At 34.2% G+C, this 26686-nt stretch overlaps 2 protein-coding genes and 1 long non-coding RNA gene across 3 annotated transcripts; 1 reads left to right on the top strand and 2 right to left on the bottom strand.

Annotated features, from left to right (window-relative positions):
- Window positions 1-1019: 1019 nt before the first annotated feature.
- LOC148625098 (calmodulin-like) lies at window positions 1020-12521 on the bottom strand. The gene is made up of 5 exons (XM_088568382.1): window positions 12287-12521; window positions 5709-5742; window positions 5115-5258; window positions 3091-3333; window positions 1020-2655 (listed from the first exon to the last, which is right to left on the bottom strand). Exons 1-5 carry the CDS (start codon window positions 12287-12289, stop codon window positions 2606-2608), a joined length of 474 nt encoding a protein of 157 aa, XP_088424508.1. The 5' UTR covers window positions 12290-12521; the 3' UTR covers window positions 1020-2605.
- LOC148625097 (uncharacterized) lies at window positions 9471-25497 on the top strand. The gene is made up of 3 exons (XR_015919856.1): window positions 9471-9695; window positions 20366-20617; window positions 25368-25497. It is a non-coding gene; the product is annotated as an uncharacterized LOC148625097 (long non-coding RNA).
- Window positions 25219-26370, bottom strand: LOC148625096 (ninjurin-1-like). Its single transcript, XM_088568384.1, has 2 exons — window positions 26298-26370; window positions 25219-25587 (listed from the first exon to the last, which is right to left on the bottom strand). The coding sequence occupies exons 1-2, from the start codon at window positions 26337-26339 to the stop codon at window positions 25246-25248; spliced, it is 384 nt and encodes a 127-aa protein (XP_088424510.1). The 5' UTR covers window positions 26340-26370; the 3' UTR covers window positions 25219-25245.
- Between the last annotated feature and the right edge of the window lie 316 nt (window positions 26371-26686).

Here is a 26686-nt window from a genome sequence, read left to right as displayed (position 1 = left end):
CAGTTAAACCGGTTCTACTGTTCTTCAGTTCTGGACCAATAGAGTTCCTTGTAGATACATGTATTTGGCGTTGTCTATGATACATATTTTCACGTTTTGGCCATGTCTTTGATTCTATTGTCTCTGATGTGCTGTTTTGATGTTTCGGTATTATATTTTTTTCGATATTTATAATTATTAATCTTCTGTCTGTTAAAAACAGCTACTCGTTATAAGAAGACCAAGCAAATGTTCGTTTCTTGCACATGCATGCACACCCTACTTTGAGAAAAATAACATCACTCCCTGTCAATTGTAAACTCATCCCTTTTTTGAGCCCCGTGCAGGTCGGGGTGTTAAAAGAATGGGCCTGCAGCAGCGATAAGCTTGTCGGTAAAGGCGACTAAATAGTGCTCAGAACCGTAGCCGGGGGCTAGGACGCTCTGCCCACAAAGCAACTGGGATGTGTGCCCCAGGTGGTGGAATGAGGTACCGCTGGCGTGTTGCATGCTGGGGTTGTCAGGATATAATACGGAAAACCTGACCGCAAACCATAGTGGTGCACCGTGTTGGGAAAGATGCCACGTTCCTCGCACGTTAAAGAACCCTACTGTGGTATTTTCCCGCAGTAGGAACCATAGGGCTCCGCCACAGGAGGCTAAATTGCCCGACCCTACCCACCTCTCCCTATTTCCAGTGACAATCAAAATTTGTCGACTCCATTGTCCTTTTGTCCCATCCATTTTTCATTTCATCATCATTTCATGTTCATGTTATCATCAATTTCATGTTCATCGTCTGAATATAGCTGAAATATTGCTGCTCGGACATTAAACCCCAACAAACAAAAAACAAACTTTTTTTTAGCTTGTTTACTTAGAAATTTAGTCGTGAGTGTTGGGATTTGGATGATGGGTATGTTTTCGTGTGTACTAATATTTGTAGCTGTTTATAAATAACTACCACAAGGATCATGTGCATTACTATTCGTTTTTATAATATTTGTGCTAAACATTCGCAATATAGAAAATAACACATAATTGTTCTTCATGTATATTTTCAGACATATTACTGGTAACAACATATAAAATATAAAAATATAAATTGTCAAAATGATTTAAAAAAACACAAGACTTTCTTTCACTAATTAAGTACAGGTCCATCATGGAATCAGGCATTGAAAACAAATAGAAAACACTCATGATATAATGGTTAATAAAATTTAAACTGCTAAAATTCGGTGAAGAGAGGTATTTTGTAATCCTAAGGTGCATTGAATGTAAAAATTGTTCCATATAAAGTTTTGCTGTATCGCTGTAACTTTATGATTAGGATTTGCCCGATACTTGCATGGACCATGCTTAGTACATGTAAATATACACTCTCGGTCAAATTAAATATGGAAGTATTCATGATTTTTTAAAAGAACGTATAAATCATGACTGTTATTTGACAACTTTTTATCATGGTTACCTTTCACACGCAACAGGAAGTTTAATTATGTTAAAAATAAAATCTTCAAAGATTGATCATTAATTATGTTCATTCTATTTTACTGCATATTAAGAATTCGGTAATTAACACTCTACATTTAAGTATTGATTCGTAGTAATGTATTCATTTCTTGTTAAGTTTTCTTCCAAGTCTTCATTTTTTTAAATAGGGAAATAATTTGGGTCTAAATTTGTATTTGAGGTAATTTACATCAATTTCGCGTATCGACTATGGCCAATAACGGATATCCCGGACCAAACCACCGTGTGTCCAAATTCTTTGCCAGCGGGTACGCCAATGGCTCTATCCGTCCTCTGTTTGAGAATTATCTACACCCGTGCTGACCATGCCAATGTTACCATTTTACTAGTATTCATGAATGTATAATTTATGCAACATTTTTTGTCAGTTTTAATGAAATAAATGTATTTTTTTAATCAAAATTACAATATTTATTAAATTTCGTTAAACGTCTGACTACATACATGTACATGAAGGAAGTCATTTCGATTAATTGATTATTCAACATTCAAATACCTATCTACACCACAATACACAAACCTCACAAACTTCAAACCATTGATGGACATTGTATACTGAGGAATTTTGAATTGTCTACAATAACTGTGCACTCCAACAAAGGCGATTATCAAGTTTAACGTGTTCTTGCATCCTTAACTTAAGAGTCAAAACTTATTAAGAATTTATAAATGAAAAGTAAAGCACAGAGAAGACAGTGGCGAATCCAGGGGAGGGCTCATGAGTATGGTATTCCCCATTTACTGGAAAATTGTTTTACTTTTATACAAAATTCGGGTAAAGCCTGTAACGTTCCTTTTTAAACCCCATCCTTTCTGGGGTAATGATAAGCATTTACACGAAAACAAACATGTTTTTGCTATTAAGTAGTACGTTCCAGTATTATACGTTTCTTGACTGATTCATTGGTCCGAACCAGAGCGAACGATCTTGCTGAATTATTGTAATATAAGTGCAATTAGAAGCAGAAGTAGAATTAGTACACCGAATCGTTGAAAGCTGTTTGATTACGATGTTTAAAATGTTTACGACTTTTGTATATTAATGTTTTATCAGTGACTCAGCAGTATTGTTTAAAGTCCCGAGAACTAAACTATTTGGAAGCCTGTTGTTGTTTCTCTCCCATCATCATTGAAACAAATTCTACAAAAAAAGGTTAACTGGTTATTAATATGAAATATTGTATTTAAATCGAACATTATTTCAAGGAAATAGAAAAAAAGATTTGTAGCATTTCTTAAAATATGCTATAGATAGAAACCATATATCTAGCTCGTTTTCCCATTTGAATCAATTTCGGTTTTGCTGACATTGAAGTATTTTTATTTATGCGCGACAAAGTTATCTTCCTTTTTTTACAAGTCTTGTTTTCAATAATAATGCATCATGTCAAATATGTAAACAGTTAAATTTTATCAGGTTTCGTTCCAAACCGACACCAATGCCGTAATTTTCATAAAAACAAATAATGTCTAGTAACCATACCTCATGATGTAAAAGATTAACACTTAACAGTACATGTAACATGAATATACAGTCATGTATATGCAGTGCTGTACATGCAGTATTGTTAGCTACCTTCATAATTAACCTGACCATCCCCATCAATGTCCGCTTCCCTTATCATTTCGTCGACTTCTTCGTCAGTTAATTTTTCCCCGAGATTCCGCATTACGTGGCGTAATTCACACGCACTTATATATCCATTTCCGTCTTTATCGAAAACTTTAAATGCCTCCCGAAGTTCATCTTCCGAGTCTGTTTCTCTCATTTTTCGTGCCATCATGGTCAAGAATTCAGAGAAATCAATCGTGCCATTCCCTACAGGAAAAGCAGGTAACTTATAACACTTTATCATCAATACTGCGCTGTAATTTATGTGCATTAAAGCGATGTCAAGGGATAGAATAAAAAAAAACTAGAAACAAAAACTGTGAACAATGCTCACGAGTCAATATCCCCCGCACCCCACTATAGAACCATTAGACCACCCCATAGGTTATTATGATGAGATAAAAATAGGAGGCGCGCATTGGCTTTGTATGATAAAGAATGTGTGGAAGTGTCATCAAATTCCATTCAGCGGTTTTAGGGGGTTGATGATTAGAAGATGGTTCCCCTTGGTTTACCAATGACAAAGTCCATATTTGCATCAGGAAACCATAAAGGAATTCGGTGGAAAAGAAAAAAAGTTGCACAATTACATCATGTGATAAAGAATGTTTGAAAGTTTCATTAAATCCCATTCAGCAATTTGCTAGAGTTTATATGGACGAACAGAGAAACGGACGAACAGCATGATCACTACACACCCTGCTTCAAGCCAGTATAAGAATATCAAACTAAAGGTTTTTTAAAATACAAACAGTCCGAAAGAACTCATAAATACATCCCCAGTTAGAATTTTTAAAACAAGTCGTTGGTTTTTATGAAACACAAGTCTTACTGATTAGTTGTCTAATGTCTGGTTTCATAGAAATACCTCGATTATTTGAGTGTTTTAATTTTCCCCAGACTTGACTGCCGCATCAGTAGAATTTTGGATTGCGGACATATTTTTAAAGAAAATCTAGAGATATCTTGTTTTTGACAGTTATATCAAAGTTTATCAAACCGACCATTAAAACAAAACAAAACTACAATAATATGTGGTACAATGGATAATGTAATATCATGTAAATTAAACATTTAACGTCGCAGATTGGAGTAGACTTCCATGATGTACATTTTGATTTCCCTAACCAATGATCCTTACTGCTATCACATTTTTTTATGTAAGAACATTTTCCCCATTCCTTTAACAGACAATCTCTTCATTATCGTACTAAAATGTGTACAGGTTTAAGTGGAAGTGGGTCAAAATTAAAGATGATGCATTGAGCTCGAATTAGTAATTTTGAAGTAATAAATTCTAATTCTTTGAAGCATATCTCTCAGAGTAGTCTTTCGATTAACCAAATGAAATAAGTCTTGAATCATTTAAAATTAATGTAAGTTACTGCTTTATTGAATTATTGAAAATGAATAAAAAATAAATTTGGTGTTTATTACTCAATATATATGGGTAGGTTTTACGTATTACCACAATTAAAATGTCACAACTTCTTACAATAATACCAAATCATGAATATTTGATGAACGCATGATATAATTTTTTTTTGTCAATAAATGCCATAATGAGCTTTCGAAAACGACGATGATTCTGTTGTTTTCCGCTCCGTAAATTTCAGACATAAAGCATTGCAGTATAGTTTTGTACGGCGTCATCTAAATGCACGTTAACCAATATGGTGGTGTGGGTCGGGGTGTTTTTATTTCTTTTGTCGTGTTTATTACCCTTTCTTAACCGAAAGAACATGTACATGTAGTTAAAATAAAAAACAGCCTTAAGCAAATATAAAATATCCTAATTTGTATTGAAAACTTTATATGTAGTTCGCTCATAAAAGTCTCGCAAATTATATGAATTTGATTTCCAACAAATCTTGTATTGTTACAAAACACTCCCCTAGCACTAAATGGCTTAGTGCATGACCGCAGTCCGGCGAGAAGTACGTGGTTAACCAGACCATACTAGTATAACGAATCGCAAAAATAAATACCGTCTGCGTCGACTTCGTTGATCATGTCTTGTAGCTCCGTTTCTGTTGGATTCTGGCCTAATGACCTCATTACAGTGCCCAATTCTTTCGTTGTAATACACCCATCTCCATCTTTATCAAACAAACTAAAGGCCTCTTTAAACTCTGTCACAATAGAAAATATAGTGTAAGGGTGGGGTCTTTTTAAAATTAGTTATGAAAACTTACGCGAAACTGTACGACAAAACGATCTCCGTTTTCAAATTGGTAAATTTCCATTCATTTGTCAGCAGACATGTTCATTGTAAGTGTGTAGCATGTCACATTCAACATTGTATGTATATACAACTTGATAGACTTGAGTTGTATCATGTATCTTACATAATTTGTATATTGCGTGTTTGTTATTCATGCGCTCGAGTATTTCTATTATTATATTTATTACATTTGTTTTGTAGTATAATAGTAACTTTGTAAATACATGAATGTCGTGCTTATTTAAAAGAAATAAACAAAAACTAAAATTTCTTAAATTTGATGATATTACAAACAAGACTAATAACAAAACTAAACAAATAAACAAACAAAATACAAACAACAATATGAAACAGTTACCTGCGACTTGTTCATCTGTAAGTTGTAAATCAGACTGAAACAAAATTGTAAGAAAATTACAAAAAATAAATTTACATTGTTTGCAAGGATAAATAGGATTTTAGAAATCAAATACGGGCTTTGAGGATGTCAATACGTTATTATAACATATTATAACATGTAAAACCTTCAAATCTGTCATGATTGTGAGTCTTGTGGGGGAAAATAGTTTAAGGTCGTAACGGTTTATAAATCCGAATCTATTAGAATATATGACTTCAGACACACGTTATTTCTATTTTGTCACGTGGTTGAAAGAATCAAATTAAATAAAACATACTAAAGTACAATTGAACACTAAACCAGAATGCTACATCATATATAATACTTCAAGACATCTTTATGTACCGAAAAGTCAAGTCTAGCCAATCTTCATATATACACACAAAGATGTAGAACGATGAGATTGCAGTGTACCTGTATGTGTAATTCTCTTTTCACTGAACTGTTTTTAATCCGGGGAATTTACTCATAACAATACCTTTATATCCTCAAAAAATAAAATGCATTTTTCTGCAAAAATCCCGTAAACTCAGAAAATTTTGTTATGTTTTCTTTCTGCAGAAAAAAAATGCCACTGAATAAAAATTGAAACCGTGCGGCCATATCTAGTTTTTATAATTATTTTCAGGCTACAGGTAAGGAGTTTTATTTTAACTTGTTAAGAATATAATATTATACGTGATCAATATTTTTCTTCCAAAAAAAGACTGAAACTTTGTTAACAATTTATTGAGTTTTGTTTAACAACATTATACTTTTTCAGTATGCTACTAAGTGTGACGCTAATACTGAAGCTATCTAATTACTCACAACATCCTATATAATTTCTTTTCAATATCATATTGTATGATTGATTCATGCGCAGTAGTTATTCCATATATTTCACATTTAACGTAATGTTAATTTCCCCATGGACTAGACAGATATATTAGTCAGATAATAATCAATTGCTCCGATTAAGTAATGCATAACATTCTATAAAAGGTGAAAGGTTAACAGACATAATTGGGCAGTTTGGTCGAACGTAGGGCCATCTGTTATAAATAAGTACCAGACTTCCAGAGCAGTTACAATGAATGATCGATGAGACAGCAACCATGTCAAACTATAGGGAAACATTCTTGTATAGAAATACTGTCAGACTATGAACAAAAAGTAGAATTAAGGAACATATCTACCCTCTAGGGCATAGTTAGTGCTAATACAACCATTATCTTGCATTAAACATCAAATAAGCACCGACTCCTCGGCGTATTGGAGTAGCATACATGAAGACCAATATTGTTTGGTTGTCTGCACTTTAATACGTAAAAATTTTGGGTAATTATTCCGAAGTTTTTTTCTGTAATAAAGATACGATGAGATACTGTTGATTTTATACTGAGATGCTAAATAAAACAAAACTGTTAGATGACTCTTTAGTCAGTATCTGCAACTCAGTAGTGTACCTCCCTTTAATCTGCGTGCCAGTCTTGTTGCCTGGTTCTATTTAATGCAAAACTGGTTTTGTGTTCGCTTTGTGCCATTTAATGGAAATTAAATATAAAATAACATATTCATAAGGGAAATAACAATTACACTTTGTTGCATTAATTTGTTACTCAGACGATCTTGTTTTTTATTATACTGTTGAAGTTATTTGAATAGCTTATTTTATATTTCTCTTAATTAGCTTGTATCCCCTTTTCTTCATATTTAGAAAAAAGTCACATAAGTTACAATTGAATAACAAACACATATGATCTTCACAATCCATGTAGGCAATGAAGTGCATCAAGCAGAGCACAAGGGTTTTCACAAGGTAAACTGTGAAGTGTATACACTAACTTAGTGATTATTGTTTACTAAATTATTCGTGGAAGTCAGTTACTTATTAACTTCAAAAGCCTGTCTTCAAACCTATAAATATTTATTCACTTTTTCCCCTTTATTATCAGGTGTTCACGACATGTCGATGGCCAACTGCTTTTTTATATTAAGGTAATTGAAATGCCTCCCTTGTGGATATCGGCAGTCTGATTTTAATAGCATGGATGTTAATTGATAACCAATTACTGAATCTATGAATTGTGTCAATAACATTATGATTTTCCATAAATTCAAGTAACTCAAGTATGATGTGGCCCAGAAACAGTTAAATACATGAAGTTATGTTCTGACCCTAAATTCATGGCGCTCTCGGGAAAGCTTGTATGCGTAGACTCTTCTGACCAATACATAAACAATATACATGTATCAGCGTTGTCTTTTCATTAGACTCTCGTTCTAGATGTAAGCGTACGTTTTCTTTACACACAGACTGGCACATGGAACCAGCTTCTGTCAAACAGTATGATCAGAGGTTTTAAGTAAATAAAAGTATTGAAAGAACAGTTGGAAGGTCGACAACTCAATCCGTTATACATACACTTTGTGGATATGATACTTGTATTGTACAATGTATAACATACCGTACGACATTATTCCTTAGTCAGAAAGTTTCGATGCAATGTAAAGATGGAAACGATCATGGACCATTGGACCCGCTGTCAGGCGGATGTATTAGAGGAAGAACGATTACACACATTAATATTTGTAATATTTGACTAGCTGAGTGACTTTCTTATTCTAAACCTAAAATTAACCAGCTGTTTAACATCTGTAATACAAAGAGTTTTTTTAAAATAAAATCCGACATTGATTTTATTTTCTTCTTTTTTGGCTTTGAAAGTAGTAAATGCACAGTGTTGTGCTTTTAGAACTAATTATATTTTTTTTTCATATAGAATCAAGAAATACAATTTTTTTCACATGCCGTCTTGTTACCAACATAAATGAAAAAGTTTAAATCTTTCATTATTTGCTCGAACTTTAGATGTGACAAAAAAAAACCAATTATCACAATGTCAAGCTGAGAGAGTAGGCAATTTTAATCATCGAACTTATTAAAAATTCATTGTCTACATTTCTTCTGGGTTTAGATTATCCCTATGATATATGATCGTATTAAACAAGTCTACACTCAGAGATGCATCGATAAATAAGAGTGTTCATAGTCAGTCTCCATGACAGTTGAACATTTTTCATCCCCTGAAAAATCGTATATTTTAGGAAAGAGTGGGCGAAGTTAAACTTTCGATTTGAATAGTAATATCATTTACATTAATTTTGTAAATTACAAATATTCTGTTTTAAGAGGCTGATCCTGTAAAAATCAGGCAGATCATATAATATGATTGGCACAGGTTAAATTTTATCCCACTGATGCTTTCTATGCAATTCTCTTTAACCGTTGCAGTTAAAAAGAATTGGATGAAAAAGTTTTGAAAACAAAGTTTGTCATGTGCCACCCACTGCCTGGTTTTTACATGGACACCCTCTTAATGCATCGAATTAATACATATCAGTATTCAATATTCGTGGTCGTCAAAGATTAAAAAAAAATCCACCGACGCTAACTGAATAAAACTTCTCTTGCCTGAAGATACCTACAAACAGGATTTTATATAATTATAAATTGTAGAAAATTTTACTATCATTTTCTGAAATTAATACTTATGACCCAGAGATGGGGAAAACATGACAAATGCACTAAGTTAAAAGTAATAAATTATAACCTTCTTCCACTGAACCAAATCACAACTTGTAGTCAGAATTGATTAATAAAAAATCCCATGAATTTTGACCTATTTTCTATCAATTACCGTAAAAATATGAACAAATGTGGAAAGTACCTGCTACCAAAATTGGAACTATATTTGATACAACAAAAATCAAGGGGAATTAATTTTGGCCTCATACCTGCTTCTGATCTGTCACGGAAAACGGAAGTCGGCATTAGTGTTCAGCAATTGGATAAAAATTAACGACCCTAATTTTTGATTGGATAACACTTTTGATCAGGTAATTTTTCGTTGGATAAGATTTGATTGGACTGGGAAAGGTAACGGAAAAAGAGATCACCAGGTATTTACTTTTTCAGGATATTCCGATACTTCGGAATTCCTTCTGACTTTTTGATTTAGAAGGAAGATAGGTTATACGTTTCATCATTCTGACATTTTTTTCTGCGGAAAATAAGTCTTGATCTCTTTATGTTTACAGTCGTTACATTATCAATAACTATAGAATAGCTTTTTATTACAATTTAATAAATGATACTTGGTATGACTGTAAACAAACACCATAGGTATATCCAGAATAAACTTTCGAAAGTGCAGCTACATGTATAATGCCAAACTTATAGCTTCTTTACTAAATTTTAGGTCCAGACTTGATACATGTCCGTGCAATAAGACCCCAAACATGTTGTATAATATGACCCATAAGGTCCAACTACACAAGTCATTTACGGCATGATTATTTACTAACAAAACAAGATGTTCTATGAATAAGCTTCAAGGTTAAGGTCAAAAACTGAACTTTATATCAAAGGTCAGGCATTGCACATTAAAGATCAACACAATATTAAAGCTTCAAACTGACACTACCTTCTAATGATATAGCTCAAACAGCTGACTTTACATTAATATAGCAAACATTACGAAAAGAATATTCAACAAAAAAAAAACATAAAACAAAAACAAAAAAACAAAAACAAAAACAAAACAAAATACCAAATGTTTACTGGAATTTCCATTGATATACTTGAAACATAAAAATAAGAAGCTACAAAGACGGCGAGCTTTTGTTTTTATATCTTGTACTTTTCACTTTTAAAAGTTAGTACTTTTTTATCAATATTCTATGGGGTCATTGTGTGATTGTATTCAAGAACAAAACTGATTTTCTATAACCGAAAAAAAAAATCTTTTAAATTTGTTAAGTAACAACAGATATAACACCAGTGTAGGACGAAAATGACCTGCTTTAGTATGAAATCCGAACGAACTCTTCTACATTAAATACTTTTTGTTTTAAAATACAAAGGAACATAATACATTTACGTGTATTGATACAGTATTAATGCATTACATCCTTTGTTCAGCTTTATATTTCATCTTCAGTGATAATGGTTTTAATCAGGCAGCAAAACAAATATTGATTTCGGATTCACGGACAAAAAAAATGATGTATAAAATAATTATATTTACCTATTCGTTACATTTCATGTCTGTAATTTCAGACCGCCATTTGACCAGAAAAATAATTAACTTTAAACAATGTTTGACAAGTATATCGAATTTTATTCTTTCTGAGCCTTGAATACACACAAAGTTATAAGGTCAATGAACACCATCACTGTGTTACTCAAAAAGCTCATAGCGGGTGTTTCCCGGAAAACAGGACTCTTACCCTATCGGCGTACCTGGTACATGTCCCAGTTTTTGTTCTAAGATGCTATTTGCTTTTGTTTTATTGTACCTATTATTTTGGTTGTTTCATGTTCTTTGTTGTATGTGTCTGTTTTCCCTGTCTGGTTTTTATCCTTGGATTACATTCTTTCGATTGTGCTCGAGTCATGTTTCCTTTGATTATCTTTCATGCACATATACAAGAAAATTAGGGCATTGCCCACAAATAATAACTTAATGGCATCTGTGTTCACGTGGACACGAATATCATATCCAAGTCTAAAGAAACTTCCCAAAATACAGCAATTTACATTAAAAGACAAAAATATTTCATAGGGATATTTCTTAATTTAACTGCAGAGGTTTTGTCATAGACAATTCTTTGGACCTGTGAATGATGTCAACGAGTTTTCACCATTTGAAAGAGTTCGATACCAGTTTGCTTGATATTTCGTATTAATGGTCAACTAATGTGTCTTTCTCCAGAAGATTTTGAAAATTCAGTTTTTTTCATTCGATTATTTTTGAGGACGGATTAGACAACTCTTTTCATGTTCTTTTTATAAAGCTTAACGTAGTTGTTTTATTATTATTATTATTTATTATGAATGTATTACATAACCTGTAGATTATAAGGAATTTCTCTTCTGTGTTTATCTTCTACAATGAACACCAGTGAATATATAGAAAATACAATGAAATACAGTTGATAAACATATGAGTATAGACCCTGTACCTGGTAAACACTAATGAATAAAGTTTACTCGTTCTGTCTGTACTGATTCCTCAATTTACGCAGACACTTACTAGTTTATATAACCTATGAAAGATTTGTTTCTTAATATAGTATTCAAAATATGAAATTCATAATCAGATATTGTACCAACTTACTCAACTAGTTATGACTATCCATTCAATTATTTTATATGCAATTAAAAGAATGCTCTATAGATTTCGAATTTCAAATACAACAAAAAATCGCTATATCAAGTGAATTAATATCGTAATCTACTTGACAAATTAACTAAATATGGCTGTCCTTAGGAGTGTTCATAACTGTAAGTAAACCTCCAAAATTGCCGTGTACCAATACATAATTCAAAATATCTTTTGAAGTTACAAAACAGTCATCTTCAGTTGGTCAAATATAATACCATGACGCTCAAGACCAATAAGCATTTACAAATTGATAATAACACATGCAAACAAACAAAAAAAAACACTTCTACGATTTAAAATTACATAAATGGAAATTAGACTTACCATTTTTCATAGAGATCAAGGTCCTAAGTAAATTACCACTAATGGACAATGTTTATTCGAGATCGACAAATATATTAATGCGACACGTTTGCTCTTATTAATTATAGATTGCGTTCAGGGATGTTTCAAAGATCACTCTCCGCTCTCTTACCCAAACAGTTAACGCAAACATAATTTTCCATTAATACACCCTGAGTTTCATCAAATATTAAAAAGTGATCTGAATTTACGGCAGTTTTCATTGGAAACCGGTATGTCGCAATGCGTAATTTATTAGCATAAGTACGGTTTACAGATAACAAAACTATTCAATATTTCATATAAAATTTTGTCACTTGAGACTATAATAAACAGATAATAATTATTGGACAAACTTTGGATGCTCTTTATGTTGTCTTTTCCCCTCAACATTGAAGTGTTTTGTATTTCATGCTAGATCTACTTAATGCATTTGTTATGCAGTGCTTATAGGAAAATCGATCTTATTATGAAAAAAAAGTTTTGGTTTAATTCTTTACAGCAAATAGTACCGATCCGCTTGTATTTAAACTAACTGATGCAAACGATATCTAAAATTGATGGTGATGGGTTATCATGGTTTATACAATATAGACAAGTAATTTAATTCATTATTCAACCAGATGTTTAGCAGCATATAGGTACAGCGATATATCTAAACATTATACACATACATGAAAATATAAAAAAAATACATTTGCAAATGTAATTTAATTATGATATATTTAAACAGCAAGAAATGAAAGTAATTAATGTAATTTCATTAAAAAAATGAACCAGATGTGAACAATGAACGAACTGAACCAGATATAAACAATGAACGAACTGAATCAGATGTTAACAATGAACAAGCTGAACCAGATGTAAACAAAGAACGAACTGAACCAGATGTAAATAATGAACGAACTGAACTAGATGTGAACAATGAAAGAACTGAACCAGTTGTAAACAATAAACGAACTGAACCAGATGTAAACAATGAACGAAACTTTCAACAAAATGGACACCAAGGGCGACAAGAAACTCGAGAAGAATTGATTTATTAATTGGGGTTTAACGCCCGAGCAGCAATATTTCAGCTATATTCAGGGGATGAACATAAAATAAGATGATAAAATGAACATGAAATGATGATGTTGATGATCACCGTTCATGATGATTATTTGCTGCACCTAGATGAGCTATATTCAATCTTTGACATGTGTGAAGATTGGATATCAATGACTTTAACAGAAATGTTCGTAGGATGCGGACACCAAAAACATTGTACGACAAAACTATCATTCGACGACACTACATCAGTAAATGAAAACTTGAAAATCGGTGTTGATAAGTAATTAAGATTTTTTATGAACTATATGTAATGTTATTCTGAAAACCGAATACCTACCTGGATTACTGAGACGACATAGAATCATCATCCCCTTATATAAAGAAAACAATAAGGACTAAACCTCACCGAATAGCTACCGTGCAGTTACTTTAATTTCAGTGATAAGCAGACGTTTAGGAAAGTTATTTTCGACAGGTATGAAAAATTATCTCGAGACAGTTAACAATGTTATACCCAACAAACAGTAGTTTGGATTTGTGAACGAGCATGGGTCCATCCCAGCAATTTTTACACTTCGCGAATCAGTTTGTTATCATGTGGAACGATCTTCAAAAGTTTATTCAGCCTTTGTAGACAACGAAAAAGCTTTCGATCGCATCTGGCAAGATGGTCTTTTATATAAATTATGGATAATTGGTATACAAGGCTAAAATTGGAACATTATCTACTCGTTTATATAAAACAGTAACTGCACCTTGTACAGTTCAACGGATTAGTCAGTAAATTGTTTCCTATTCACCAAAGCGTTGGACAAGGGAATGTAATGCCAGCTTGGTTTTGCCTCATTTATCAACGACCTTATCATATTGTTAACAAACAAAAACTGTGGCCTTATTGTCGAAACTCTTTATATTCCAGTCATACTACTCGCAGATGACACTACATTACTTAGCGAACTCCTCCGGGATTACAGACTTCATTTAACACTGGTTCTAACTATGCTCTTACTTGACATTTGATACACAATGCTTCTACAAGTACTTGTGTTGTATTTAAACCTACAATGACATCAAAACAAGAAATTGGTTATAATTTCAGACTAAGAGAACCGTGCAGTCCGGTAAAACCGAATGTAACATATATGGGAACGCTAATTAATTGCTGTTTAAAACATTTGAACGTAATGAAAAGGCTTGCAACAAATTGAAACAAAACCTGCATTCTCTATATAGAATTGGAGTCCTAATTGAATGATTGCAATCTCCAATAGTATAATCTGGAAAAAAATAGTCCTTCCAACTGCAATTTATCATTGTGAAATTTGGGGGGAAATCATCACAAACAGTAACTGTGGGTTCGAGAAAACCCGCAGATACTGTGATGAAATACAACATGTACGACACGTGTCCGTTAATTGAAAACTAATTATCTGCATGTTATTTCCTGACGACAAACTCTTACGGTCTAAAATCCAACGACTGACAGTGGAAATAGAAGAGGAAAACACGTTGAAATCCTCGATTGAACAACGTACAGAAATTTAAAGATACCTCACATTTCATAACACTTTGACCTTCCATAGACTATTTCGATTTGCATTTGAAAACTAATGTTTGTCTTGCTTTCTCTAGGAACTGTAGCAATTAAGCCAGGTCTATGCATTTTATGTGAATCCGATACATCCGATATTGTCAAACACTTGATTCTCAACTGTTACAAAATTCTAGAGTTTCGAAACCACCGCATTGTGGACAGTCTACCTGTTTAGGAATCAGTGCTATTCTTTGAACAAGATGATGATGACATTCTAGTCGCTCTACTTGGCGAAAGAACAAACTTCGAAGACTCAGTTGATTTGTTGACATGGCGATGTCTGATGTTATGCTCAGCAGAACATATTAATTCCATACATAATGAGATTAAAGTACTGTTGCATCATTGGTATAATTTTCGGTAGTTATACTTGTGAAATGAGTGTTTATATGGATTTGTAATTTTGATCTGAATTTCACTGTCTGAAAATATGTGTGTACATACGTTATGATTTGTGTATTGAATTTATCTTCAGCAATATATCATAGAATGGAAAGTTTACCCCATACAAGCAATGTGTCGCTCTTCATCAATTTAAGAAAAAGAGAAGTGACACACATGTGTATTTGTAGCCTCGACCACACTTTTATCGTTTCTCAGTTATTTCCCTATGTTGTCCCTAATTTTGAAACGGATGAAAGTTTTAATAGGTCAATGAGTTTTCAATGACCCTGATGTAGCAAAAACATTGTTTACTATATATGACAAAGCCAAAACAACATTGTTTATGTCTGCAAAACGTTTTACATCCAATGTTTATTATCAGAGGTAGACGTAGAAAATAATAGCAGTGATAAGACCTATAATGCTATCACACTCTCCAAAGAAGAAATTGTGGAAAACCATAAATCTGTGCTATTCTTTTTTGGTCTCTCTACCAAGGACGATGACTGTGATTTACCGTCTATGTACTGGATTCCTAAACTCCCCAAGAATCCATACAAACAACGTTACATAGCTGGATCTGCAAAATTCGAGAGATCTTTTGGAGACAATCACTCGAGACTATTATCAGAATATAATAGCATTAAAACCAATGATTTGTCAACACAGTATACGTCTATTCCTTATTGCTGCTCGGACGTTAAACCCCAACAAACAAACAAACATACGTCTATTCCACATACTCAGTTAAAATCCCGATTTAAAATATTATACATAGTTGTTTTTCCAAAAAAGATGGTACACCTAGATACAAATATATAGTTCTTGATAGAGATTCCTCATACTTTGTACGAAATAATTCCAAATCATCTTCCAAATATGCAGAAGATGTTTACAAAATGCTGGAATTTTAAATCAACAACATATTTGTCCAGTGTGATGGACGCGTTTTTCAACAAACGGTCGGCATTGCAATGTGAACTAATTGTGCTCCTCTACTTGCTGACCTTTTCCTTCACTCTTATGAAGCTGACTTTATAGCTGATCTGAACCGACAGAAAGTGTATCGTTTAGCCTGATCCTTTAATCTCAGTTTCCGCTATATAGATAACGTATTATCTTTAAACAATCCTAATTTTGGGGATTTGATACATCGCATCTACCCCAAAGAACTGGAGATAAAGGATACTACAGATACTGTGAAGACGGCCTCACATCTTGACCTACACTTAGAAATCGATGGTAAAGGAAACTATTGACCAAACTTAACGACAAACGTGATGACTTTTCATTCAAAATTGTCAACTTTCCTTTTATCTGTGGCAACATCCCTTCAGCACCTTCGTATGGAGTGTTCATATCACAACTAATAAGTTATGCCAGAGCTTGCCGAAACTATGCAGACGTTTTGTATCGCGCAGGAACTCTAATAAATAGGCTTCTGCAGCAGGGTTATGTTGCTACAACATTAAAGTCATCACTACAAAAGTTGTATGGTCGTCATCATGAACTCGTGGATCCTAACGGTGTATCCATCTGCGCCATGAAAACTGATTTGTTCACCGTGTCGTAGTTTTCCTTTCCTCTTTCGTCTACCCCGGACTTGACTTTTAATGAGCAACTCGGGGGTGTTTCTAGAAAAGCAGAGGACGCTTACCCTACCGGTGCACCTGGTCCATGCTTCCAGTTTTTAGTTGAGTCCGAGTTGCTCATTTGGTTTTGTTACTTTGTACGTATGAATTTAGTTACTCTATGTTCTTTATTGTGTGTGTCTGTTTTCCATGTCTGGTCTTTGTCCCTGGATTACATTCTTTTGATTACCGCTATAACCTTGGTTCCCTTGATTACTCTTGATATTATTTTTATGTAACACCTGTTAAAATGTCATCACAATTATATACAGAAGTTTTTTTTCTATGACATATTCTTAAAAGTTTGCTCCGATGTTTGTTTTTGGGGTTTAACGTCCGAGCAGCAATATTGCTCCGATAAGTGAGAAAAAAAATCAATTTTATATCTTTAAAATTGAAAATAGCCGATGTTTTTTTGCCTTTTTGTCGTTTTTTTTTTAAATATTAATAGATACGTACAACAGTTTACGAGTGTGGACAAATATCAAGAACAGTTTATCAGAATTCAAAACTAATACGTATTAAATCAAATAACCATAAAATTATTTCATACGCATGCATATCTATTAGTTTTAACCAGCCAGATCAATTGTCGATGACATGCGGTAGCTTTGACTAGGTCTGAGGCTGAAAAGTGAAACTAATAACGATTTTGTTTGGGATAAATAAGATCACACACTCTAGAAATTGATAAAAGAAGGCCTTTGTTATAACAGGGTAGGGATGGTTTGGGGGTTTCTGCCTATCTTTTGCTGATTTTTGCCCAAATAATGCACGCAAATTATTTTTCCCAAAAATAAGAGGGGGTTCCCACTCTGAACATTCCCTGGATTAAACATTTTACACGCAGTTCTAATCAACAGCGGCAATGATGATTTTAAAATACTTCTTAGGCTTCGTTTCAACAGACATCATATGAAACAACGACAGTGACTTTCCTACAACCGTGACACTCTTTTGTTATCAGTCCGCTGAACAATAGAAGAGATTGACAAGCTATTGTGACATTTAAACTGACCAATTGCTATTCACCTATGAATCTTTTCATAGGCAGCTCCTAGTTATTTAAATCTGAAGCAGCTACCTGGGTTATTCTATTTTTCATTGGTGAGGGGGGTTCAAATTTAATAAATTAGAGTTTGTTTTGTATTTTGTTGACAAGATTGAAAACCGTTATTTAGTACAGTATTTTAAAATATTTATTTTTATCTTAACAACACTGCATAGAAGTCTTACATATCATTATAAAAATGAGACCTAAATTAATGTTTATACCCTCCTTCATAAAACTGGAAGAGTCCTACTAAGGTCCCTTTTTAATGAGAACTATTGTTAAGGAACAAGTGTTATACAAACTGCAGACAGTTCGAGGTTTATGTGAAGTACAATTTTTCAAATAGTGCAATTAGTATATTAAATGAATTACATGTAAGTGCTTCATAAAATGTGAAGGATTTCAGTTGGAATTACATTATTCCGGATAAACTGCACAGATATTCATAATTTAGGATTACGTGTCATGTTAATAATAATATTCATTTATGTTATAGTTTGGAATTCAGTGCATCGAATTCGATTAAAATTATTATTTGGGATTATAAGTGCAATGCTTTTCCACGAAATTTTACCCCGTGCAGTTCCGGGTGTTAAAAGAATAGGCCTGCAGCAGCCCTAAGCTTGTCGTAAAAGACGACTAAATAGTGCTCAGAAACCTAGCTGGGGGCTAGGCGCTCTGTCCACAGAGCAACTAAGATGTGTGGCCCAGGATGTGGAATGGGGTACCCCTGGGGTATTACATACTGGGGTTGTCAGGCTATAATTTTAGATTTGGATTGTCTTATTTACAATGAAACTTCTTTAATTGCAATTAATATGTAGTTGGGATTTATATGTAGTGCAATATTATTGATGAACTTCGGATTTAAATTCTTTTTCTCTAAAACCTTTGTGGATTATTAAAAAAATGATTTTCATTAACATAATATGTAGTTTGGGATATAGTGCAATGTTTTATTCTTAAATTAAAAATTTGGATTAAGTGCTATTTTCATCGGAACTGCAGCTTGAGATTAAGTGCAATGATATAACTGGAATTATATGTAGAATATTTTTTTAGTTTACCGTTCATTGTAATTGTTCTGGAATAAGTGCTAGGATTTACAGCTCTGATTTCAGTGTTTTATAAAGATTTTCATCGAATTTATATTTAAGGATTCAGTGCATTAAATTTCATCAAAACTATTGTGGTAGAGTTTATTTTTAGGTATATATAATTGATTAGATATTTTTTTTAGATTTTCTGATTGCAATTATTTTGTTCATGAATGATATCGATTGTAATGCTTATTAATTGTTTAACTAATTGCATTCATTAAATATCAAACTAGATTGGATATTGAGTTTTGTTTTAATAAAGATGATTTTGTTTACACTGTAGTTTGTCAATAAACTCATGGTTCAGTGACTGCAGGTTTAATATACCCATAGTCATGGCTCAGTGACTTTTTTTTTTAATATACCTATGTTTACAAATTATTACCATTACCTTCTATAGCAAACTGATTTTCTTATTTCTGATTGGCTGCTTGGATTTTGGAGGAAAATCTCTTTGTCCCTTTGTTATAAGGCAGAACTGGAAAAATGGTCAGACATAATGGACACCTCATTTACTTTGTCCACCTAAATGAATCTTTGGCATCTAGAAGATGTTGGTACATTTGGTCAATTCCTGAACTGATTTACTTTATATCTAAGGTTAATTTCCCACTAATTATGAACTAATAATCCAAACTAATAATATTCAGTGTGAATTTGGTATGAATGTGTGATTCCTGGATGAAAATGAGAATGATCACTGTGTGATAGTTGTAAAATTGAAATAAAACATTAATTGAAATCTTAGTAGATTAAAATAGCTTCAAATATAAGAATAAAGGTAAAAATAAAGATATTTATAGTAAAATAATAAATATGATAAATTTGGTAACAGTAAAGTTAAAAATGAGTTAGCATAATTTATAAACAGAATATTTTTATATGTAAATAGAGTATATGGACAGAAATATGATTCTGATATTTTTCAGAATGCAGTTTTGAGTAAATATAAGCTATATTTTTGAATAATGACAATATTTTGAAAATAGCTGCAATTTTGTGTACAGGATATGGTTAGTTATGATTCTAATACTTGTTCCTTCAGATTTATACCTATGTACTGTTTCCACATTTTGATGTTGATGATGATAATGATCTGAAGAAACCATTCATTGTACCAGGCAATAACCTTTGCACCTTTCAAATTTATCTCAAAGACACTGATAAAGATAATCAAAAAAACACAATGATAAGTCCTATTATTCAAAGTGTTTATGTTGAGTTTGTTTTTCTTTGTTTTTACAGTATCGTTTGTAACTAGAAGAATTATTTCATCAGCAAGTTGAATGAGAATCGACTACTAAATGGACGCAAAACATCTGGGTTGGACCATGTAATAATACAGCATAAAACTGAATGGCTTTAACTACCATAATGTAGATATTGGATCGTCTTCTCACACTCAGTCTATTTATTGGTCCCATTTTAAACCGGTCTACAAGATTAAAGGCAAATACATACTAATACTGAAGTCTTGAAACACAAGAGGTACAGTAGGTAAATACACTTCTGCAGTTCATTTTGTTTGTTGGGGTTTAACGTCCGAGCAGCAATATTTCAGCTATATCCAGACGATGAACATGAAATTGATGATAAAATGAACATGAAATAATGATGAAATGATAAAGGGATGGGACACAAGGATAATGGGGTCGACAAAGTTTGATTGCCACTGGAAATAGGGAGAGGTGGGTAGGGTCGGGCAATTTAGCCTCCTGTGGCGGAGCCCTATGGTTCCTACTCCGGGAGAATACCACAGTAGGGTTCTTTAACGTGCAAGGAACGTGGCATCTTTCCCAACACGGTGCACCACTATGGTTTGCGGTCAGGATTTCCGTATTATAACCTAAAAACCTCAGCATGTAACACGCCAGGGGTACCCCATTCCACTTCCTGGGGCACACATCCCAGTTGATCTGTGGGCAGAGCGCCCTAGCCCCCAGCTAGGGTTCTGAGCACTATTTAGTCGCCTTTTACGACAAGCGTAGCGCTGCTGCAGGCCTATACTTTTAACACCCGGACCTACACGGGGCTTCTGCAGTTTACAAGCCTAAACTCGGATGTTTGTTTGTTTGTTTGTTTGTTGGGGTTTAACGTCCGAGCAGCAACATTTCAGCTATATTCATACGATGAACATGAAATTGATGATAAAATGAACATGAAATGATGAAATGAATAAGGGGGGGATACAAGGACAATGGGGTCGACAAATTTTGATTGCCACTGGAAATGGGGAGAGGTGGGTAAGGTCGGGCAATTTAGCCTCCTGTAGCGGAGCCCTATGGTTCCTATTACGGGAGAATACCACAGTAGGGTTTTTTAACGTGCGAGGAACGTGGCATGCATCTTTCACAACACGGTGCACCACTATGGTTTGCGGTCAGGTTTTCCGTATTATAGCCTTACGACCCCAGCATGTAACAGGCCAGGGGTACCCCATTCCACCACCTGGGGCACACATTCCAGTTGCTCTGTGGGCAGAGCGCCCTTACCCCCCGGCTAGGGTTCTGAGCACTATTTAGTCGCCTTTTACGACAAGCTTAGCGCTGCTGCAGGCCTATACTTTTAACACCCGGACCTGAACGGGGCTAAACTCGGATGTGATCAAACTTACCAGTAGGAGTGTCAGAAATGGCCATGCTACACGAAGTATTATATTTCAATCTTCAAAGACAGAAAAATTTACCTACATTTTAAAGTAAGTTATATTGTATGTGTAATCGTTTAGGACACATAAATTGGGCATATAAATTAAAAACTTAAGATATTACAATTTAGTGAAAGGCCTTGAACGTTAAAATAGTTCATCGGGAAATTTTTACACAAAATCCCTGACATAAGGAAATTTATTTCCCAAGCGACATTTTGTAGCTGTAGATAATTTCAGCTACATGTAATCAAATATTGGAGTATGATGTCGTTTTTCAAATGTACATTGTCGTGGATTTTAAATGTGAGCAACTTTTTTTTGGCTTTCTTTAATCAAATCTAAATCTTTCGTTTCTGTCAGTATGTATGGCTGTTTGATAAAATCAGCTAACAGCACACACACAAATACACAAAACGAAAGTAAATGAAGTACTAATTTAGTTTAATAGTACTTTGAAAAGTATCAAAAGGGAAAGTCATCAACATTATAAGATTTTGACTCTAAACGATGTCTGACAACTTCTACAAGACTCCCGGTGTATGATTTAATCGGCCATCCTTATTCTTCTCAGATAGTTGCATGAGCACGTGTTAGCAAAGTGAATATGTATTTGTCACCCTCTGCAGAATGGAACGAGTACACTTCCACTAGTACGTTTTACTTTCTTACCGCCCCGTGCTGGTCCGGGTGTTAAAGTAATAGGCCTGCAGCAGCGCTAAGATTGTCATGAAAGGCGACTAAATAGTGCTCGGAACCCTGGTCAGTGGCTAGGGCGCTCTGCCAGAGCAACTGGGTTGTGTGCCACAGGTGGTGGAATGGGGTAACATGCTGGGGTCGTCAGGCCATAATACGGAAAACCTGACCGCAAGACATAGTGATGCAACGTGTAGGAAATGATGTCACGTTCCTCCGCACGTTAAGGAACCCTTCTGTGGTATTCACTCGGAGTAGGAACCATAGAGCTCCGCTAAATTGCCCAACCCTAACCAACTCTCCCTATTTCCAGTAGCAATCCAATTTTGTGGACCCACCTGCCCTTGTGTCCCATCCCATTTTTATTCCATCATCATCATCATCTCTCATATTCATTTTATCATCAATTTCATGTTCATCGCCTGAATATATAATAAATCTGTAAATATATGTTCAGAACATTTGCTATCATCAATTCAGACGTTTTATTGTCACCATCGTAATTTGATTGGCCAATATGAACTTCCTATCTCACACATCTGTAAAAAGCTTTAAGGCCAGTAGCAGCGCTAAGCGTCTCGTAAAAGGCGACTAAATAGTGATCAAAACCTTAGCCGGGGGCTAGGGCGCTCTGCCCACAAAGCAGCTGGGATGTGTGCCCCAGGTGGTGGAATGGGGTACCCCTGGCGTGTTACATGCTGGGGTTGTCAGGCTATAATACGGAAAACCTGACCGCAAACCATAGTGTTGCACCGTGTTGGGAAAGATGCCACGTTCCTCGCACGTTAAAAACCCCTACTGTGTATTCTCCCGGAGTAGGAACCATAGGGCTCCGCCACAGGAGGCCAAATTGCCCAACCCTACCCACCTCTCCCTATTTCCAGTGGCAATCAAAATTTGTCGACCCCATTGTCCTTGTGTCCCATCTCTTTTCCATTTCATCATCAATTTCATGTTCATCGTCTGAATATAGCTGAAATATTGCTGCTCGGACTTTACACCCCAACAAACAAACAAACAAATCGAACTTGATGTTTATACTCAGGATCTTCATCCAATTTCCAAAAAAAGTAATTGTAAACGAGAAGCACTCAATGCCAAAACTATCGAAATAGGAAGCCAAAGCAATCATCTAGAGGTTCTGTCATTTACAACACAAGGAAAGAAGCCTGGATGCTACAGGTATTTTATGATATTGCAAATTTTGATAATAAATACAAAACAAAAGGAAAAAAAATTGATTGGTTGATTGATTGTTGCAGTTTAACGCCCGAGCAGCATGCATTTGTGTTGAAATATACCAGAAATAATTAATTAAATAAATAAATAAGGATATTAATTAATAATATAGCCAGACAACCCCAGCATGTAACACGCTAGGGGTACCCCATTTCACCACCTGGGGCAACCATCCCAGTTGCTCTGTTGGCAAAGCGCCTAACCCCCGGCTGAGATTCTGAGCACTACTTAGTTGCTCGAGATTACTTTAACGTTCAACGTTTCATTTGCCAGACGAGCTGGATCCGTGGGACGTCAAGACGGGGTTTCATAAAAAAAAAATCTCAAAATGAAAATTTCCTCAAGTCCTGCTTTTTCCTCAAATCTTCCTTTTCAAGTGGTCTGGTTGGTCGAAATTTGAGTTGAGGAAGGATTTGAGGAAAATCTCAATTTGAGATATTTTATGAAACCGGACCCTGAGCTTGTCCCATATCAAAAATACGGCACAGGGGATTTTGCGCACAAATTTTAGTGCGCGGTTTGAGACTTAAATTTATCACTTTAATTGCTCTTGCAAATTTAAAACTAGGTATGTAATGGATGTTTATACTATTAACAATATTTTCCTCGCACGTTAAAGAACCCTATTGTGGTATTCTCCCGGAGTAGGAACCATAGGGCTCCGCCACAGGAGGCTAAATTGCCCGACCCTACCCACCTCTCCCAATTTCCAGTGGCAATCAAAATTTGTCGATCCCATTGTCCTTGTGTCCCATCCCTTTTTCATTTCATCATCATTTCATGTTCATTTTATCATCAATTTCATGTTCATCGTCTGAATATAGCTGAAATATTGCTGCTCGGACGTTAAACCCCAACAAACAAACAAAACAAATAAAGTTGATAGGTTGGGAAGCACGCTTAACCTTCCCATCCCTTGGACTTTGAGCCAGTATGTAGAAATTTCACTCCAGGATTTCACAAGCATGTAAAAATTGATCTTATGTGAAGAAAATATTAAATCGTCGTTGTAAACAATTTCGTGTCGTCTGTATAATAACATCTTGTTGGTTTTCCTTTTAGATAATTTAATTTTAAGTATGTCACATGATCATTTGATTTTAACTTTGCTGCTAAAAGCTGTTCAATCGAGAGTCAAGAACATGATTTGTTTTTAGTCTGCAAATCCATGCTGAAGTTGTGACTTGTTCCTAATGAAAACATAGACAAAAAGAGAAAGCATTTGGCGTTTATAGTTGTTCACATTTCCCTAGTTTTATGTTTCCCCGTTTCCCTATTTATGATTATCGCCTTGGAAAATATAATACAAAGGTTGTTCCGAACTCTGGATTTATACAAGTGTTCATGGCAGTAGATGTTTTTACCTGTGTAAGTTGATAGGTTGTAAGAATGGGTTACACCATTTTGATCCGTGTATTTGCAATTAAAATCAAACAAAAGGTACATATACGTACGCTAAAAATTACAAACTTAATTTGTTTTATTTTTTGTATCATTGTACATAAACAAAGGGAAGATCACCGATTATTATATCCAAGTTGCGTTATGTCGGTTCTAAGCCAAGGGCACTTATAAAAATATTTGTCACAGTTATTCCAAGGATTAATCCAATTGTAGCGTTGTGCATCTTTTTTAAAGTCTTGTTATTTTTGTCTTCTTTTTCAGTAGCACCAATAATCAACAACATAACAGCAACAACGATTTGAATAATAATTGACAAAATAATTAGCACAAGTAAACTGATATAGTATTTGTGGCTAGATCCGTTTGCGACAACAGTCTTAAGTTGGGTGGCATTTGCTATCAAGATGGTCACATCTAACGCACCTTCAGCAAACGTTTTCTTTCTGTCATAGACCTTATCTCGATAAAAACTTGGGGGTACCTAATATATAGAAGTTTTAAATATTGTTAAATTTGTTTTAAAATATATATAAACAAATAGCAACAACAAGAATAGTTGCGACAAAAATATCAGATTATCTTAATAAAGAAATGGCATTCCTTATTTTGTGTTCGATACATTAGTTTTTAGTTTTTGAGTTATCTGTCAGAACTTTTACATCACCCATATTCCAAATAGCGCGACGTCCCTTCTTTGTGTAAAGAGTAATCAAGGGAACTAAGATTCTATCATAAATCGAAAGAATATAATCCAAGGACAAATACCAGACATAGAAAACAGACCCCCACATTGAACATGAAACAACCAAAATAATACATACAAATAACAAAGGAAAATGAGCAACTAGGTCTCCACTAAAGACGGGGAGCATGGACCAGGTGCACCGGTAGGGTACGTTTCCTCTGCTTTTCTAGGAACACCCACCGAGTTGCTCATAAAAAGTCAAGACTTTCGTCCAGGGTAGACTGAAGAAGAAAGGAAAACTGTTGTAACAGTTTACACAGTAGAAGTGTGAACATGAAATCTCTTTATAACTTTCCCATTTTAGGTCTTTTGTATTAATCATTCGGCTTTCGAATATTGTCTGGTACTAACGTTTACTTTCTTTTCACAACGTTTGCATTCGGAATAAAATTAAGCCATGAAAACACAAAATTATTCATTGTATATTTGATTCACTTTCAACCTACCTGGTCTGGTGAAACACTACTCATCCCTATTTCCGAAGCCATTTTTGTGTTTCCATTTCATTTAATTATTTCGTTAATGTTCTGATTAGATATTGCAACATTTAAATAGTGTCAACATATTGTGCATGTATTGCAATGCGCATGACATTTCCGCGCCACTGTATTAAAATATATTATATTTGTTAATATGTAGATATTTTAGTGAACACTTAATTGAGCAGTTCTTTTTATCTTAGCAATATTATACCTTGACGCAAACACCAACCTAAAATGTCTAATAAATGTTAACTATTTCATTGGCGAACTCTATAAAGCTTTCTAAAAACCAGTATTAAGAAACTAGTTGGAGTTGAATGCCCAAGCCGCAGTATTTCAGCTAGTATATACGG

The sequence above is a fragment of the Perna viridis genome, chromosome 2 (assembly GCF_037379345.1).
Source record: "Perna viridis isolate PV_CMFRI_1.1 ecotype Kerala chromosome 2, ASM3737934v1, whole genome shotgun sequence".
Lineage (NCBI taxonomy): Eukaryota > Metazoa > Mollusca > Bivalvia > Mytilida > Mytilidae > Perna > Perna viridis.
The sequence above is the reverse complement of the archived record's forward strand: the minus strand, read 5'-3'. Positions and strand labels throughout refer to the sequence as shown.

Bases quoted from the DNA above. Each gene is read 5' to 3' on its own strand.
- LOC148625096 (XM_088568384.1), bottom strand. From the start codon at position 26,339: ATGGCTTCGGAAATAGGGATGAGTAGTGTTTCACCAGACCAG. The intron at 25,588-26,297 runs GTAGGTTGAAAG...TCTATATATTAG, and splicing joins GTAGTGTTTCACCAGACCAG to GTACCCCCAAGTTTTTATCG.
- LOC148625098 (XM_088568382.1), bottom strand. The intron at 5,259-5,708 runs GTAACTGTTTCA...CTATTGTGACAG, and splicing joins TACAGATGAACAAGTCGCAG to AGTTTAAAGAGGCCTTTAGT. The intron at 3,334-5,114 runs GTATTTATTTTT...CTTTTCCTGTAG, and splicing joins CAACGAAGTCGACGCAGACG to GGAATGGCACGATTGATTTC.